General features: G+C 47.3%; 1 protein-coding gene across 3 annotated transcripts in view; it reads right to left on the bottom strand.

Moving 5' to 3' along the window:
* The window catches only part of lpcat1 (lysophosphatidylcholine acyltransferase 1), a 126,095-nt gene extending 110,099 nt beyond the window's left edge, over positions 1-15,996 (bottom strand). The window contains exon 1 of one of the 3 annotated variants that reach the window (XM_069914208.1): positions 15,724-15,996. In XM_069914208.1, the coding sequence (XP_069770309.1) occupies positions 15,724-15,864 (141 nt within the window). In that variant the 5' untranslated portion in view covers positions 15,865-15,996. Of the gene's footprint in view, positions 1-13,923; positions 14,339-15,723 lie in introns of those variants that run through there. The other 2 variants (XM_069914209.1, XM_069914207.1) reach the window with 2 other exon arrangements.
* Positions 15,997-19,054: the final 3,058 nt, after the last annotated feature.

Below are 19,054 nucleotides of genomic sequence, written 5' to 3'. Positions count from 1 at the left end.
GTTGCATGAGGGTGGTAAATCTGTGGAATTCATTGCCACAGAGGGCAGTAGAGGCAGGTTCATTAAATCTATCTAAGAGGGAATTAGATCTATTTCTTCAGTATAAGGGTATTAAAGGTTACGGAGAGAAGGCGGGGACAGTGTACTGAACTTTAAGATCAGTCACGATCTCGTTGAATGGCGGAGCAGGCTCGAAGGGTCAAATGACCTACTCTTGCTCCTATCTTCTATGTTTCTATGTCTATCAACAGAAAAAATAGCAGTTCAAGATGTTATGTTGCTTGCAGACTTGTCACAGAGCTGAAGATCACCATGCCAAATTTGTTTGGATTTTTAAAGTGGCTGAGCAAATTCAATGCATACCAAAAGGGAAAGATTTGCCCAAAGCAGAGAGATCATAACGTTTGTGATGTACTGGGGCTTCATTTATGCAGCAACTCATTAACAGTCCTTGTTCTAGTATCTAACATCTTCCCACGATAAACTTTTAAAAATATTGCTTTCTTCTCTTTTCCTTTGTGCATATGGGCAATGGAAAAGACCTGCTCTTAAAATGGCAAAGGGCAACTGTTTCTTTTCCTTAAACTACATATTTAAGCACTTCAAGTTGAAATTTCTACCTTATTGACAAATGGAATTGTTCCGAAATAGCTTTAAGATGGGAAAATCAAAGATAAAATCCTCAAAAGGAAATTAACAGTCTTCTGAGGTCTCTATGATCAAGGACAATTTACTGTATCCAAGTTTTGACGTGATTATTGAGACCAGTGTGGAAATAACTTACTCTTCATTGATTAGGTCTTAGAGATCCTGGGTATCAGTGAAGCTAGCTAACCACTCAATTCAGTGAAACTCAGGTGTTACATTGGGGTATAATCCTCTATCCAATGCCCATCTGTTTGCAGCCTGTAATAATGCTCATTTCAGAGACTTAATTGCCATCAAGGTCTTCTTACAAAATTTCTGAATATGGAATTCTGAATGCAATCTATTCTGGATATTATTGTTTTGATATAAATTGTTCCCATCTCATTGTTTATACTTCCTTAACATTCTTGGAACTTCACAGGCTATTAAACTCTTCAAGTTTTCTTCTATTCCATGATAGTTGTTTTCTTTCTTTCTTTGGCTTGGCTTCGCGGATGAAGATTTATGGAGGGGTATGTCCATGTCTGCTGCAGGCTCGTTGGTGACTGACAAGTCCGATGTGGGACAGGCAGACATGGTTGCAGCGGCTGCAGGGGAAAATTGGTTGGTTGGGGTTAGGTGTTGGGTTTTTCCTCCTTTGTCTTTTGTCAGTGAGGTGGGCTCTGCGGTCTTCTTCAAAGGAGGTTGCTGCCCGCCGAACTGTGAGGCGCCAAGATGCACGGTTTGAGGCGATATCAGCCCACTGGCGGTGGTCAATGTGGCAGGCACCAAGAGATTTCTTTAAGCAGTCCTTGTACCTCTTCTTTGGTGCACCTCTGTCTCGGTGGCCAGTGGAAAGCTTGCCATAGAACACGATCTTGGGATGGTGATGGTCCTCCATTCTGGAGACGTGACCCACCCAGCGCAGTTGGGTCTTCAGCAGCATGGATTCGATGCTTGCGGACTCTGCCAGCTCAAGTACTTCGATGTTGGTGATGAAGTCATTCCAATGAATTTTGAGGATGGAGCAGAGACAGCGCTGATGGAAGCGTTCTAGGAGCCATAGGTGATGCCGGTAGTTGTTTTAACCCTCTACCATCATTCTTACACTAATTGTGTTGAGTTAATTTGCTAAACTAATGGTAAAATGACCCAAAATGTCAACCTCATTTCACTCTCCACAAATACTGCCTGACCTGCTACTTCCAGCATTTTGCTTTTATTTCAACCACATGCCCTGTTAACAGACCTTTAACAAAATTGCCAGTCACCAAAATTAGTGCAAAACAAGATCTCAAAAGGCACGTGGAACACAGAAGTTAAAACTCAAACACTGCCAACTAGACTATATTAAACTTTCACACGAGCATTAAATATACTGAGCCATCAGTGACAAGGAGAGGCCAAGCCTGCTGTGAACTGGAACTCACTACCAGGGGATGCTTGAGCTAGATACAATCACTATATTTGAGATATATAGATGGTCATTAAATCGACAAAGGAGAGGCTACAGAACTAATGCAGGGAAATCGGATTAGCTTAGATGGGTAATTAGTGTGGATACGATGTGGTGGGATGATGGAGCTTCTTCTGTACAACTATGTACAAAACTCTTACGTACTTATATAGCAGCAACAAGTGACAATTTAATTGGCACATTGTAGTTATACACATGATAAACTCTCATCATTATCACTGAACAGCAGCTGAGGGCACTTGATAATCAGGCAGGTTGAGAACTACTGATTGTTCATTCAAAAATTATTCATTGAAAGCATAAATTGCAAAAACATAGTGGGTACTGGGCTTTGTCATTCAGAATGAGAGCATGAACAGAAAATATATTCATGAAGAGACTTGTGCCACAAGACTATATCATGTAACCCTGCCATTGTTTTAACTGCTGTTCCTTAACATGCTATGATTTTATTTCCAACCCCTCCAAAAAAATGAACTGTTCTATAACCCAAAACTGGATAATAATACAAGTTTTCTTTTAACTACGTAGGTGTTTAAGTAAATCCACAAGTTCATCCTCTTCTACTGCATGCAGTGAAACAGAACACTAACCATACACAAATAAAACTATTTGCTTTGTAAAATAAATACATCAAGATCCATTTACCTGAATTTTTTTGTCCTCAAAAAAATCACAAGGAGCCAATAATGGAACTTCCATTATCTGATAAACTGAATTAATATCAATATTAATGTCAAAACAATATCGTTTCTAAGTGCCTAAGGATATTTAATTTGAGTACATTTCACAGTTGTACAAGCAGAGATACCCTAAAGGGTATGACCCTTTTTTGTGCTCTTCAAGTGCAAATTTCACCATAAACAATTACTGTAAATGATTTATTTGAAGGTCAAACCTTGCTTCGCTGGAACAAACTCAACCAAATGATACCAAAACTAGATTCTGTGAACAATGTGATAAATTACTTCAACTTTCAGAAAGTTATGGACTTGATACAGTACTCTAGAAAACTTATAAAATGGATTAATGTGAAAAATTAATCTTGTTACAAATTTAAAATGAAATTATCAACGGAATTTATCAAATTAATTTATCATTAGGAAAAAAAGGGTGGCTTGTGCAGTATTTGTCACTTTCACATTAGAATTAAAAATGCATTTGTTGATGGAGCATTATTTATGCAGTTCAATTCAGTTCCAGTATCCATTACATTGATTAAAAAAAAACTGGCTCTGTATTAAGGGAATTTATGCTATTGCCCCAATCAAGATAATTTCTCTCAAAATACCAAAAAAAGATTGAAAACAATAAATTTTAAACAGTTCTAAGGAAAGTATTTTAAGACTGCAAAACTAATTAGTTTGATAACCAGCTATGATAAACAGCACTTGATAATACAACTGTAAATTTTGTTTTAGAACGACAAAGCTTCCTGGGGTAGCAGGCCGAGCAACCGCGCAAGTATACAGGCCAAATCGCCGCAACATGCGGATGGTACAAGATGGCATGGGCTGCAGAGGAGCCCGCACTTAACGCCACGTGTGCGCTAAGCAGCCCGCTGGCTGGAGAGTGACATCACGATGTGATGACATCACTTTCGGAAGCTGGCGGGTATGTCACCGGAAGTGGGCGGATCAGCGCAGAAATCCGTCAAATTCACACCAATAAAGTCATTCTTTGGTTCACCATACGCTGCTGTGTGGTCATCTCCTTACTTGGTAGCGCTGCCGCAGCAGTCGCTACAGTGGTGACCTCTATGGTTCCAATATTTTGCAACCAGCATCGATCGCATGAGAATGCAGCCACTGGCTGAATCTACAGTCACAGTGCCTGTGACCAGTACAGTGGGTGTACATCTCCCACCATTCTGGGCAAGTCAGCCCAGGAACTGACTACAGCTGGCTGAGCCACAGTTCCATATCAAGGGAATTGTTTCAGAGGACACCAAATACTGGCACATCATCAGCGCCCTGGGCGCCACCACAGCAGCCAAAGTAAGCTCCTTAACAGAAAGCCCACTGATGGATCACAAGTACGAGCAGCTCCGAAATTTCCTCCTCAACACCCTAGAGCTCAGACGGCATAAGCACCCCATCAGAATCCTCAACATGCCGAGCCTGGGCAACAGAAACCCTTCGAAGCTAATACACGAGATGGTGGCCCTTGTAGACAGACACACAGACTGTTTCCTGCTTGAGGCCCTATTCCTCTCAAAACTACCTGTACCCGAATCCTCAGAAGTTTCGGACATGAATTTCAGCGCCCCGCACCTTTTAGCCAAGGAGGCAGACAGGCTGTTTGTTCTGCAAGCCATAGCAGAGCTCCCTCCATGTGCAACCAGTCGACACGATCCGCGGCGCAACCACATACAGCCCACCAGAATCACCAGCAATAGCCACGGCACAGCAGCAACACAAAGGGCATGCTGAGAACAGCGAGTACTCTTTCTAACAACCACCAATGGGCAGGAATGCCCAGCGGTGCACCACTCCCCCCACCCCCCCCCCCCCCCAAGCTCGTACCCCACCACCAAAACCAACACAGGAATGGGAGACTGACAAGCTGGCCACTGAGAGTGACCTTAGCGGTTGGCACAAAGGCCTACTCTACCTCAGAGACCAGAAGACGAAGAGGGACTTCCTCGTCGACAAGGGTCCAGAGATTAGCTTAATCCCGCCCACGTATTTTGAGGGGAGACAACATCAAAGGCCTTCCCCTGCAAGCAGCCAACGGGTCCTCCATTCCCAGCTACAGGAACCGCCTGATCACCATCCACATTGCACATGCCATTTTCCAGTGGTAATGCACTATTGTGGCTGTGGGACAGGCACTACTCAGAGCGGATTTCCTCTGGGCTCACGAACTGCTGGTACATATGACAAGATTCCAGTTAGTAAATACCACAACTTTCCTGTGTTTCCACCTCACCCTACGGAGGTGCTCTTTTCTGCCACAGGGAATCCATGCCCTGGATGGACCAAGACGAGTAGACCTACTTATCGACCAAATACCTGGCTTTATTGGCACTGAACTTCCATGACTCCAACTAGTCACATGGCGTGGAGCACCACAGAGACCGCTGGCCTCCTGTTGCATCCACGAGCCTGATAGCTCCTGCCAGACAAGCTCCAACAGGCCACGGCCAAGTTCACTGCCATGGAGAAGTTGAGAATCGTCCATCATTCCAACAACTTGTGGGCCCCTCTGCTCCACATGGTGCAGAAGAACTCCAGCAGTTGGCGTCCATGTGACAACTAAAGACGTCTAAATGAGGCGACATGTACCCCATACCACACGTTATAGGATATTTTCCAAGGTGGACCTTGTAAAGGGGTACCATCAAAACCCAGTACATCCCAGTGACGTCCAGAAGACTGCCACCATCACATCCTCTAAGAATGCCTTTCAGACTCAAAAACCCAGCAGGGACTTCATCTTCATTTATCTAGACGACATTCTCCTCACCAGCCCTGATGCTAGCACCCACAGGAAGTACCTCACCTGCCTGTTTGACAGACTGCAGCAGTTTGGGCTCATGGCCAAGTGCCAGTACCTGCAAACGTTAGACATCCTTGGGCAACACATCACCCCAGCGGGCACCATGCTACTACCCAACAAGGTGGAGGACATTCAGAACATCCCTAAGGCAAGCATGACTAATAGACTACAGAAGTTCCTGGGGATGGTCAACTTCTACCTCATGCAGCCCATTTGGCCTCGTCAAACTCGGCAACAAGAGGCTGCAATGCACACCAAAGGCCACGGAGGCTTTCTACATCACCAAGTCAGCACTGGCGAAGGCCACGGTATTGGCATAGCTGGATCCCACCTCCCCCCGGCCCTCACAATGGAAATTTCAGATAGAGGTGGGTGCACTGGCGACCCTCGCCGCCTTCTGTTAGCACCTCAGAACATGAGAGCTCAAATAAAGCCCATTCAACCGTGAACTACTGGCCTTGTATCTGGCGATAAGGTACTTCTGCTACATGCTTGAGGGGAGAGTGTTCACAGTCTGCACAGACCACACAAACCATTGACCAACGCGCTGAACAAGGTCTCAGACCGGTGGTCGGCAAGACAACAGCGGCACCTCTCCTACATATCAGAATTCACCACGGATATCCGCCATGTCATCGGCAAGGCCAACGTAGTAGCTGATGCGCTGTCTCGGCCCATTGTTGCCGCAACCTGCTGAGGGCTCAATGTTGCCCAGCTTGCTAAGGGCCAGAGGGAGGACATGGACATCCAGGCATACTGTCTGAGATTTCTTCTCCACATCAAGAGAACCGACCCTGCTGCGTGACATCTCCACTAGGTCCCCAAGGCTGATTCTACCAGCGAAATGGCAAGTGGGTTTTCGACCAGATCCACTGCTTATCTCATCCCACAATAAGGTCCACGGTCCACCTGCTCTCGGACAAGTTAGTGTTGTGTGGACTTCGTCGAGACGTTACCCTGTGGGATCGAACCTGCTTAGAGTACCAGTGTGCCAAGTTGCATCGGCACACCAAAGCCCCCCTCCAGACTTTTGAGCCAGCACAAAGCAGGTTCGAAATGTCCATTGTTAAAAGCCCAGAGGACTCCAAAACCCAGCAGCAATAGATATTCACCAAGACAAATTATATAAACAAAAGCTGCTTTTAATTATCTTTAAACATGAAAACAGAATCATACTTTAAATGATCACTATTGTCTTACTTAACCTAACTTAACCCCCTTCTAATTCTAAGCGTGTGTTTATGTCAGGTGCAAGTTCAGAAAGGTATTTTGGTCATAGTCCAATCTCACTTCTCATTCCTCCAAGTTCACTGGTTGCAGGCAATTTTCATTCGGTGAACAGAATTTAACATTTATAAAGTTCACCAGGCTTTGGTGCTTGAAAGGTAAATGGTTACCGCTGAGGAAGGTTCTTGTCAGTTTTCAGAGAGAGATTGATTGTTCGCTGGACACCCACAACTGATTGCTTTTTAATCAGACACTTCAGTGTTTTGCTGACGAAATTTGCCCCCTCAGGATTCTCCAGATGATAATCTCTTTCTTTCAGGTCACCAGAGTGCCTTTTTTGTTGCTCTTATTTCAAGTGAAACATTAGACAGCCAGTCCTCTCCTCTTGCATGAACCACAAGGGCTTTGACCAGGCCGAACTGAGCACTCACCACCTGTCTTCCAAATGGCAAATGGGGTTTTCCACAAGCTCAACAGCATGTCCTGTTCTAGTCCCAGCTGCTGCTGCTGAATGTAATACAGGTACACAATCCTTTATCCGGAACCCTTGGGGGACAGTGTGTTCTGAATTTCGGATTTTTCCAGATTTCGGAAAGCCCACCCGAATTGTGCTGCCATATCCACCCCGACCTCCTTCCAGTTACCTGGCCGCTTCCCTCAAGCACCAGTCCCTCTGCTGCCTCCCCCACACACCGGTCCCCCGGCCCACCCCCACGCTGGCCGGTCGCTCGGGTGCCTCTCTCTCCACTTACCCGATTTTGGAGCTTTCCAGATTTTAGAATTTCGGATAAAGGAGAGTGTACCTGCACTGCAAAATTGATCTGTGTGTGTCTCTCTCTCTTTCTTTCAGAGAGAAAGCCTGTTTGACACTCTCTGCTTGCAAAACCACATGACCCTCCGAGAACAGAAAGTTCCACTGCAAACAGTCTGCGGATCCGACAAGTTCTTTTGTAAAGAACAATCTCTTAGTGAATTCTCTTGGGCACTGGCTTGGATGAGCAGAGCGCTAGTATTTTAAATAAGATTTGTTTGAAAGTGACCTACACTAAAAAACCTGCCCCAATTTATCTCCCAAAAACAACTATATACTGTCACACTTCCCCTCCCCACAAAGGAATTTTAACTTGAGTTAAAATTCAGTTATAACTAAAGTGTCTTTAAAATCACTAAAGAAGCAACAATGCACAATATGTATTATAATAAAGTAATCCAATATTGAGAGGATATATTTCTATACATGATCAATTTTAACATCAACAATCTGCTATTACATTATTTGCACCTCTGATAATGATTAATTTGCAGATTATATCCCTTTTGAGGCACACCAACAGTCAAAACAATTTTTCCAGATCAAAATCCATAAGATTGATTCCATGTTTTCACCAAAGTTCTAAACTTTTGACTATATGCTTCAGGAACCAACTCATAAGCTTTCAATACTGCTTGTTTAACAGTTTCATAATTTGCCACTTGCTCTGTAATCAAACTAGAGTATGCAATTTGTGCTTTTCCTTTCAATATACTTTGGAGCACAAGAGGCCATTTTTATTTTGGCCATATTGAGCTCTCAGCAAAAAATTGAAAATATGTATCGATATCTCTCTCATCAAAAGGAGAAACTATATTTACCTCTCTACTAGCCAAAATTCTCTCCCCAATTACAGCCTCAATTCTCTTAATTCTCTCAATTCTTTGTTTTTCAACCTCCTCTCTCCATTTTTCAGTCTGATCTGCCTCATACTATTGTCTCAGCAACTCAAAATTGGTTCGCTTTCCTCTTCCACCCTCAGTTTCTCCAACTCTAATTGCAATTCAACAGATGTATCCTCCAGAAAATTTTCCATCTTTCTCAATAAAATTTTCCCTCACTTATAATATTTCACTATAATCCTTTGTATTTGTATTTTCCTCATCCAATGCTGGACTTCAGTCAGCTTTAATGCGTTAGAAATAACCATTTCTCTTTTCTCTTGCTCTGCAGGGGATGGTTGTGACAAAAATGTACCAACATCCATTGCTATTTCCCACCCCCCCCCCCCACATACAAGCTTTAAATTAGCTTGAAAAAAAATTAACTAATAATCACAAAAACTCCAATTTTCAATCCGAAAGGACGAGGCCCCAAAAACATACCGTCACACCACGTAGACATCGTTGGCCCCTGCCCAGTGAGCCAAGGTATGAGGTACCTGTTCACGACCATCGACATATTCACCCATTAGCCAGAGGCGATACCCATGGTTGCATGTCATAGACACGGACCTGGGCTTTCCTTGCCACCTGGGTCATGCATATTAGAGTCCGACCCACATCACATCAGACCAAAGAGTGCAGTTCACCTCTTCCTCTGGTCCAACCTTGTAATATTCTGTGGCAGCCAGGTCCACCATATGAAGGCCTACCATCCCCAAGCAAATAGACTGATCGAACGGTTCCACCGCCACCGGAAAGCCGTGTTGAAAGCCTGACTAACCACACCAAACTGGATTGACAGGCTTCAGTGAGCACTGCTTGGGATCCGCACGGCACCGAAGGAGTACCTGCCACATCGTCCGCAGAGATTGTGTATGGCGCACCACTCTCCATCCCGGGGACATAAATTTCAATCCATTGGCCCACAGACCAACACGTTAGCCGTCCTGCACAGGCTGAGTGAGGAAGTGGGCTGACAAACAACATCCCCCCCATCCAGACACTTCTTGCCACCCAGCCACTTTCCAGTAAATCTGCAGTCCATTCACTTTTCGTACATAGAACACAGTAAGGGACCCACCCCTCTTACAGTACCTGTATGAAGTCCTCTTCAAGGTACTGCAGTAAGATGGCATGGTGTTCACATTGGACATTGGAACAGATTCACAGTCCACTGCCTCAAAATCACACACCTGAACTCTGACCTGCCAGCCCACCGAGTCAAACACAGAGGTAAGTTATCCAAAAACTGGCGGCAATTCTGGATGTGGGGGGGGGGGGGGGGGTGGGGGGTGTTATTGTAGCAGGCTGAGTGACCAAGTGAGTAAACGGGCCAAATCACTGCAAAATGGGGCCAGTCCAAGATGGCACCATGTGCAGGCTAAGGAGCCCTCCACTTCTGCGTAGTGGCCCGCTGGCCAGAGAGTAACACGGCAATACGATGACATCACTTCCACAAGCCGGTGGGTACGTCACCGGAAGTGGGCGGGCCAGCACTGAGAAGTAGCGAATTCAAACCAGTAAGGTCATTCTTTGGTTCACTCTCCACTGTGTGGACGTCTCTTTTCTAAGTAGCGCTGCCGTTGCAGTCGCTACACTGGCACACACCAACCAATTTCCTTTCCCTGGCACAGCAAGTTTGAACATCGTCTTTTGTATAAAAGGCTGATTCCAGCAATAAAAGTTGGAAACAAATAAGTAGTAATGTGAATTTAAAAATTGGTTTCGATCTTAGATATAGTTACTACTTGGATCAGTGCTTCAGGGACTATATTTGCAAACAGAAGTTGTGTAAAGCAAGTGATTTGTGGAACCATTATCAAAACAGAACACACCAAACACACACTTAGCATTACTCCATTTCCTGCCACAATATTGCATAGTGCATGACACAAAAATTAGTGATCAAAATCAAAATTAAACCCAATGTCAGCTCAATATTTTCCAGAGCTCTGATCACACTCATCTCAACCCAATTAATGGGCCACATTGATGTTGGGCACACGGACAAACTCCAAACATGTTCAGAGTTCAACATGCAAACAAGTGCCAAAACAAAATGAGTCAAGGGCATCAATAACTCTTTAAAGAAATCTAACATCTTAACTAATTTATAGATATCCCTGGCCTGAGATCACAAACTCAATGAAACTGCTTGCAGCCTCTCTTACAGAACCATGCAAAGGTTGAATATAAACTGTGCCACCTGTGGTCCAAGCAAATCCTTCACAAGCTTCATTAGCCACCTCAGAACAGTAGTGAAAATCATCCTCCAAATAGAGAAGCTGCTTAAGAATTAGCAATTCACCACAAAATGCTGGAAAATATATGACCCAAAATGGCTCCTTAGAATTTCCAGGATTTTGCTTTTATTTCAGATTTCCATTGTTGTGCATTTTGCCTTTACACTAATGAGGCTAAGGGAGAGAGTTGGTACCTTCAAGTCCCTAGGTGCCCAAGATTTGGGGCGGGGGGGGAAAGAAAATGCCACTGTTTATATTTAAGAGGGGAAATGTTTGTATGTATTTTGATTGATATGGTTCACAGTATGAGAAATTTTAAAAAAATTTTTAAAAAGTCCCTGGGTGCCCAAACATCAAAAGACCTCTCCTAGAACCAGCACAGAAGCAACTGTAAAGAAGGCACACTCATATTTCTATGTTCCAAGAAGTATGAGACTTGGCATGTCATGGAATACTTTTATCAAACTGACTGGTTGCATCACAACTTGGTTTGGAAATTCGAGTGCCATGGGAACGCAAAAGTAGCCAGATCCATCACTGACCGGCTCTGCCCTCCCCTCCACTGAAGACGCGTATGTGAGGCGCTGTCTCAAGAGGGCAGCCAACATTGTAAAAGACACCATCACCCTGGCCACAACCTCTTCTGGCTGCTGCCTTCAGATAGAAATTACAGAAGACCGAAGACTAGAAGTCCAGGTTCAAGGTCAGTTTCTCTAATGGCTACCAGTCCTAATTATAGACTTCTCCATCATTACAAAAAGGACTGTCTGCACTTTTGTAGCACAACTTTGTTTTCTCACTACGGTTACTGTGAATAGCATGAAACAAGTCTGCAAGTGCTGATTGTAGTAAATACAAGAAGTGCTCTAGAAACTGCAGATCCCACAGGATGCAAATATTTCTGAACCATGTTTCAGACCCGAGCACTGAGTGATGAGAAAGAGTAGGCAGGCACCTGAATAAAGTTGGGGGAGGAAAGTAGAAGGGGTAGGAGTATAGGCCAACAGTCAAAAAACCAGAGGTGGGCATAGAAAAGAGGACAGGAGAGAAAAGCTTAGAATTGATCAGGGGGTGGAGGCAGATCTGTGAATGCAGAGATGGAGGAAAAGAGACAGTGGAATGGGAAAGAAAGAGAAAAAGGGAGAGGAACTGGAAGAAAGGAAACAGTGGGATGGAAAATGAGAGAGGCTTGGAAGGGAGAACTAATGGAAATCAGAGAAGTTGATGTTAATGCTCTTTGATTGGAGGGTGCCCAACCAGAATACAAGGTGTTGTAGCGGCAGCTACAATGCTAACTGGGTGGGGGAGGGGGGGTGGGAAGAGAGAGAGAGAGAAAAATAAACAAACAAATAAATAAATAAAGATAAATAAATAGAAAGTCGCACAACCAGACAGGTTGAGTTCAGTGAGCAAAACAGATTTATTGTAGGCTGCCTGGCTGGTCTTATACTCACAGCCCGGACCTGGCTGAAACCGCGCTGCAGGGCCCCCGACATCACCGGGGCATCACGTGGGTCGCCAAGCGCAGGCTTCTGAGCACGGTGCCGAGAGGAAACACCCGACGGTGCCATTTTAGACGGCTGACCCACCGCGTGCGTGACAAGCGGGGCCGGTTCACCTGCCTAATGGCGTACCACCACACAGAACCACCTACAACCAGCGCTGATGTCCTTTTTTGCCAGGTGGCCTCGCTTCTTGGGTCGGGCCACAACTACTGGCTCGGTGGGGTCGAGGTGGGCTAGCTTTAACCTATCCACCTAAACAATTCCCTCTTACCACCGATGTCCAGTGTGAAAGTGGATCCTGAACACTGGACAACTTTGTACAGCCTTTCGTATGGTCTTTGTAGAGGTGCTATGGATGGGCCCCACCTGACAAAAACGTACTCTGCGGAATACAGCTCGTTGGGGAAGTAAGAGGCCTGTGTGCCGTGTTTGGGCAGTGATGAGGGTATGAAGGAGTCCAAATGGGCCAGGAAGCGGGTAAGTAGACCGTGCGGTGACTGCTGGGGGTTGACGAACTCACTGGGTAGGGCTAGCAGTGCACCATAGACCAGCTCGGCTGATGATGCCTGTAGGTCTTCTTTGGGTGTCGAGTGGATGCCCAGGACCACCCAAGGCAGCTCGTCCACCCAGTCGGGGCCGGTGAGGCAGCCCATCAGTGCCGACTTAAGGTGACGGTGCAATCTCTCGACTAGCCCATTGGCCTGTGGGTGATAGGCCGTGGTGTGATGTAGCTTGTCCCCAGTCTGTTGACGATCTGTGCCCAGAGCTGAGGTGGTTTGGGATGCCGAACCGGGCAACCCAACCCAACCGTTCAAAAGTGCTCGGGAGCAGGAGTCCGTGGAGGCATCTGGATCACCTCGGGCCAACGAGTGGTATGGTCTACTACTGTGAAAAGGTAATAGTTATCTCGGGAAATGGGTAAGGGTCCAACGAAGTTCACATGTACGTGGCTGAACCATTCCCGGATGTTTTCAAAATCTTGTACGAGCACTCTGGTGTGCCCGTGTACCTTGGAAAGCTGGCAATGGGTGCAGGTTCTGGCCTAGTCCGCAATCTGCTTCCGAAGAAACATTGAGAAGAAATGTTCTGCCACAATACGGACCGTGGACCTGATGGAAGGGTGGGAAAGGTCATGGATATGGTGGAAGACTTACCTGCGCCACTGCTGGGAAACCACTGGACGCAGGGTGCCCGTTCCGTGGAGACTTTGCACAGGACAGTGCACTCACTGTGAGGAGTCGGGAGATCCTGGAACCGCAGGCCTGTGACGGCAGTCCTGAAGGCCCGCATCTCCTCGTCGAACTTCTGGTCCCGGGCGAGCTAGTAAAAGTCGAGGCCGGGTGTCAGCACGCAAATGGCTGGTCGTGAGAGTGCGTCGGGGACCACGTTGTCTTTCCCCACCTTGTGGCGAATGTCGGTGCTGAACTCCGACACAAAGGAGAGGTGACACTGTTCTTGCCATAGCGAGCGCCTGAGTGAGGGGTTTGTGGTTGGTAAAAATGGTGAAAGGCCTCCCCTCCAAGAAATAGCGGAAATGACGCACCACCAGATGCATGCCTAGCAACTCATGATCGAAAGTGCTATATTTGCGCTCAGCCGGGCAAAGGAATCAGCTAAAGAATGCCAGTGGTTGCCACTGTCTGCTCACCTGCTGCTCCAGGACGGCGCCAATGGCTGTGGCGGAGGCATCGATGGAGAGTACCATATGCAGGTCGGTGCGTGGGTGGACGAAGAGGGTGGCCTTCGCGAGGGCCTCTTTCGTGACTTCGAATGCCCTGCCAGCCTCGGGAGTCCAGGCGAGTGTGGTCTTCGGCTGCGATGAGGGCGAAGAGCGGTTGCATGATGCACACAGTGCCTGAACCCAGAAATCAGGAAGCTTGATGGCTATAGCATTGGTCGAAGGGTCGTTCATGTCGGGTTCAAAGACGTTTGAACCTGTCGGGGCCACCATTTGTAGCGGCGGCTACACTGCTCACTGAAGGATCGCACAACCAGACTGGTGGAGTTCAGTGAGCAAAACTGATGTATTGCAGGCGTCCTGGCTGGTCTTGTACTCCCAGCCCGGACCTGGCTGAGAATTGCGCCGGGGGGGGGGGGGGGGGCGACGTCACCGGGGCGTCATGCGGGTCGCCAAGCACGGGCTTCTGAGCCCGGTGCCGAGTCAGGAGGAAACGCCCGACGGCATCATTTTGGGTGCGTGACAAGCGGGGCCGGTTCGCCTGCCTTAGGGTGTACCGCCACCGTGTTGTTTCTCCAATATGCAGCTGATCTCAGTTGGGCAGAGCATAAGACATGGACAGACATGTCAGCAATAGGAATGGGAGACAAATTTGAACTTGGTAACTTGATTTTCGTTATTTATCTTTTGTATTCATCTTTAATTTTTTTTGCATGCTAATGTAGTTTTTTTTAAATATAACATGCACACAGTACTTGGCCACAGCATTGTGCAATGTATATATGCACCAAAATTCTTGCATAATGTACACGACAATAAACGAATGATCATTACAAAACAATGCAATCAGCAAGAACACAATTGGAATCAGTGACATTCAATGAGATATCAAGATTTACCATGTTCTACCTACTGATTCATACACAAACTCCTTAACTGATTACTTGATTAATGGCGTCTCCCTTTACCAGGTTAGCCTTCTGGAATACAGCTAACAAGTCAGGCTACGAAACTCAATCTACAGGTATCGTATTGCCTTTATTCCGCAAGTTAAAAAAATATCACTAACGACATCTATCTTAAAAAGATACATACTTTGCTCTCAGTTGCAAAGTTAAGAATTAATGCTCCACACACACACACACACACACACACACACACACACACATTAAAAGACACATAGAAAACTATTTAAAATGTGGGGTTTTAAAACTCATCATCGTACATGAGCAAATGGCGTCGCTGAGATGGAGTGTTGCAAGAAACTAAACGCTATTCCCAGGAGGGACTTTCCCCGGGGGAACATCATTCCCTGCTAATAGTTTCCTGAAGGTAACTAGCAATAACCCCGAAGCTACAAGAAACAAAATGCACAGACAACAAGTACAAACCCGTGGTGTTTACATTGGATTACGGCTAATCCGTGTTTTGTTGTTATCCTAGACATGATGAAACTGTGATCAGAAAGGAAAAATCAGAATAAAATCCAGCAGTTTGCTGATCGAGGCCCCAACTGCCCTCAGGCTCGGTGGCGTGAGGGGAGGTGGGGTGGGGGTAAAGGGAGACACGTCGTCATTATTCTGCGGGGCAAGAGAACCCCAAGCCTGGGGATAACGTCAAGCTAGAAAGAGAGGTTGATGTTGCCCCATTAAAGGGGGGGGGGGGAGGTCGGGGGAAGAGCCACCCCGGGGTCGGGGGAAGAGCCACCCCGGGGTCTACAGAGGGTCGCGGGGAATGGGAGGGAATGCAGGCCGTCTCGGCTCTCCTCACCTTTGCCTTCTGCGGCGCCGACATGCGGATATCATGTACAAAGGGATTTCTGACTGGGGGCAGCCGGCTGCACCCCTCTTCGTCGCCGCCGCCTCCTCCTCCTGCCGCTGAGCTGCATTCTTCTCTCCTCGGCAACCTCATACTGCACGGGTCGTTGCCGTTCTGTGATGGGAGAAAGCGCGATGCGGGAGCCCCTCCCTCCTGCGCGCCGCCTTTCTCTGCCTCTCTCGGGCCCGGCCGCGTCGCAGCAGCCAGTCCTCGCAGCGCCTCCCGGCTCTGCGCACGCGCACACCCACACGTCAGCCCCCGGGCTTCATCGCCCCGACACCGACTTGTTTCGGAGCTGCAGTGCAGGAGGTGGGGCTGTGCATCAGTGCAACCTCTCAACAAAAAAAAAAGCTGTCAATGCAAGAGCTATAAAGTCAGATTGGTTGTGCATTGAATCATCGACCTCCCCAGTGAGCTTATATAAATCACCTTCTAAATTCGTACGAACTTTTCGAGCTAGAAATAGGAGGACGCCACTCAGCCTCTTGAGTCTGTTCCACCACAAAATGAATGCACGACCGATCTGATTGCAAACTATTTCACCTTGCCTCACTCACAAAGTGCTGGTGGAACTCAGCGGCTCAGACTTTCCTTCAGTTCCCCAGCATCTGCAGACTTCTTGTTCATCATTCTCAACCCGTGGTAACATTTCACCTCTTGATTATCAAGAATTTGTCGACTTCTGCCTTAAAATACTGCTTCTCCCCATCCATTGAGTTCCAAGGACTCCATGCTCCAGTACATAAAACATTATTGGACAAGAAGCCCAGTACCCAGTACCTCTTCAGTGGATTGCAGTATGGTAGTCTTCAACTGATCCCAGAGGGTTTCAGGGGATGGGTCCGTGAGGCGGGTTGCAACGTCGAGCTTTGCTTTGAGGTTTGCCTGGAAGTTTCCTCTCGCTTCGTCTGACTGCAGTTTTCCAACATTGAACCTCTTTCTGGGGGCTTTATTGTTCCTGGGCTTTGGCTTGAAGTGAAGGTTGAGCTTGCAGCGAACCAGCCGGTGGTCAGTGTGGCATTCCGCGCTAGGCATGACCCTGGTGTGGAGCACATCTTGTTTGTCACTTTCTCGCACCAGGATGTAGTCCAGGAGGTGCCAGTGTTTGGATCGGGGATGCATCCAGGTGGTCTTAAGGCTGTCCCTCTGCTGAAAAAGGGTGTTTGTAATGACAAGCCGCTGTTCTGCGCAGAGCTCCAACAGGAGGCGCCCATTGTCGTTGCACTTGCCGACGCCATGCTTGCCCAGGATTCCTGGCCAGGTTTCTGAGTCTTTGCCGACACGAGCGTTGAAGTCGCCCAGGATGACAACCTTGTCGGCTGTAGGGGTACGTTGGATGAGGTTGCGCAGGTCGGTGTAGAACTTGTTCTTTTCTGCTGGTTCCGCCTGGAGGGTTGGAGCATAGACACTGATGAGGGTGGTGTGACGCTTGTTTTGAAGTGGGAGTCGCATGGACATGATTCGGTCCGAGAGGCCTGTCGGAAGGTTTTCGAGTTTGGAGGCAATGAAGCTCTTGACCATGAAGCCTACACCAGATAGGCGTCGTTCATCCGAAGGCTTGCCAGACCAGTAGAGTGTGTAGCCCGCGCCGCGTTCTTGGAGGCTGCCTACATCTGCCCTGGATGAGACATATAAGGCAATCGAACAACTGAAAAGTGGCAAAGCAGCAGGTATGGATGGAATCCCCCCAGAAGTCTGGAAGGCTGGCGGCAAAACTCTGCATGCCAAACTGCATGAGTTTTTCAAGCTTTGTTGGGACCAAGGTAAACTGCCTCAGGATCTTCGTGATGCCACCATCATCACCCTGTACAAAAACAAAGGCGAGAAATCAGACTGCTCAAACTACAGGGGAATCACGTTGCTCTCCATTGCAGGCAAAATCTTCGCTAGGATTCTACTAAATAGAATAATACCTAGTGTCGCTGAGAATATTCTCCCAGAATCACAGTGCGGCTTTCGCGCAAACAGAGGAACCACTGACATGGTCTTTGCCCTCAGACAGCTCCAAGAAAAGTGCAGAGAACAAAACAAAGGACTGTACATCACCTTTGTTGACCTCACCAAAGCCTTCGACACCGTGAGCAGGAAAGGGCTTTGGCAAATACTAGAGCGCATCGGATGTCCCCCAAAGTTCCTCAACATGATTATCCAACTGCACGAAAACCAACAAGGTCGGGTCAGATACAGCAATGAGCTCTCTGAACCCTTCTCCATTAACAATGGCGTGAAGCAAGGCTGTGTTCTCGCACCAACCCTCTTTTCAATCTTCTTCAGCATGATGCTGAACCAAGCCATGAAAGACCCCAACAATGAAGACGCTGTTTACATCCGGTACCGCACGGATGGCAGTCTCTTCAATCTGAGGTGCCTGCAAGCTCACACCAAGACACAAGAGAAACTTGTCCGTGAACTACTCTTTGCAGATGATGCCGCTTTAGTTGCCCATTCAGAGCCAGCTCTTCAGCGCTTGACGTCCTGCTTTGCGGAAACTGCCAAAATGTTTGGCCTGGAAGTCAGCCTGAAGAAAACTGAGGTCCTCCATCAGCCAGCTCCCCACCATGACTACCAGCCCCCCCACATCTCCATCGGGCACACAAAACTCAAAACGGTCAACCAGTTTACCTATCTCGGCTGCACCATTTCATCAGATGCAAGGATCGACAATGAGATAGACAACAGACTCGCCAAGGCAAATAGCGCCTTTGGAAGACTACACAAAAGAGTCTGGAAAAACAACCAACTGAAAAACCTCACAAAGATAAGCGTATACAGAGCCGTTGTCATACCCACACTCCTGTTCGGCTCCGAATCATGGGTCCTCTACCGGCACCACCTACGGCTCCTAGAACGCTTCCACCAGTGTTGTCTCCGCTCCATCCTCAACATCCATTGGAGCGCTCACACCCCTAACGTCGAGGTACTCGAGATGGCAGAGGTCGACAGCATCGAGTCCACGCTGCTGAAGATCCAGCTGCGCTGGATGGGTCACGTCTCCAGAATGGAGGACCATCGCCTTCCCAAGATCGTATTATATGGCGAGCTCTCCACTGGCCACCGTGACAGAGGTGCACCAAAGAAAAGGTACAAGGACTGCCTAAAGAAATCTCTTGGTGCCTGCCACATTGACCACCGCCAGTGGGCTGATAACGCCTCAAACCGTGCATCTTGGCGCCTCACAGTTTGGCGGGCAGCAGCCTCCTTTGAAGAAGACCGCAGAGCCCACCTCACTGACAAAAGGCAAAGGAGGAAAAACCCAACACCCAACCCCAACCAACCAATTTTC

Source organism: Narcine bancroftii, chromosome 1 (genome assembly GCF_036971445.1).
Source record: "Narcine bancroftii isolate sNarBan1 chromosome 1, sNarBan1.hap1, whole genome shotgun sequence".
NCBI lineage: Eukaryota > Metazoa > Chordata > Chondrichthyes > Torpediniformes > Narcinidae > Narcine > Narcine bancroftii.
The sequence above is the reverse complement of the archived record's forward strand: the minus strand, read 5'-3'. Positions and strand labels throughout refer to the sequence as shown.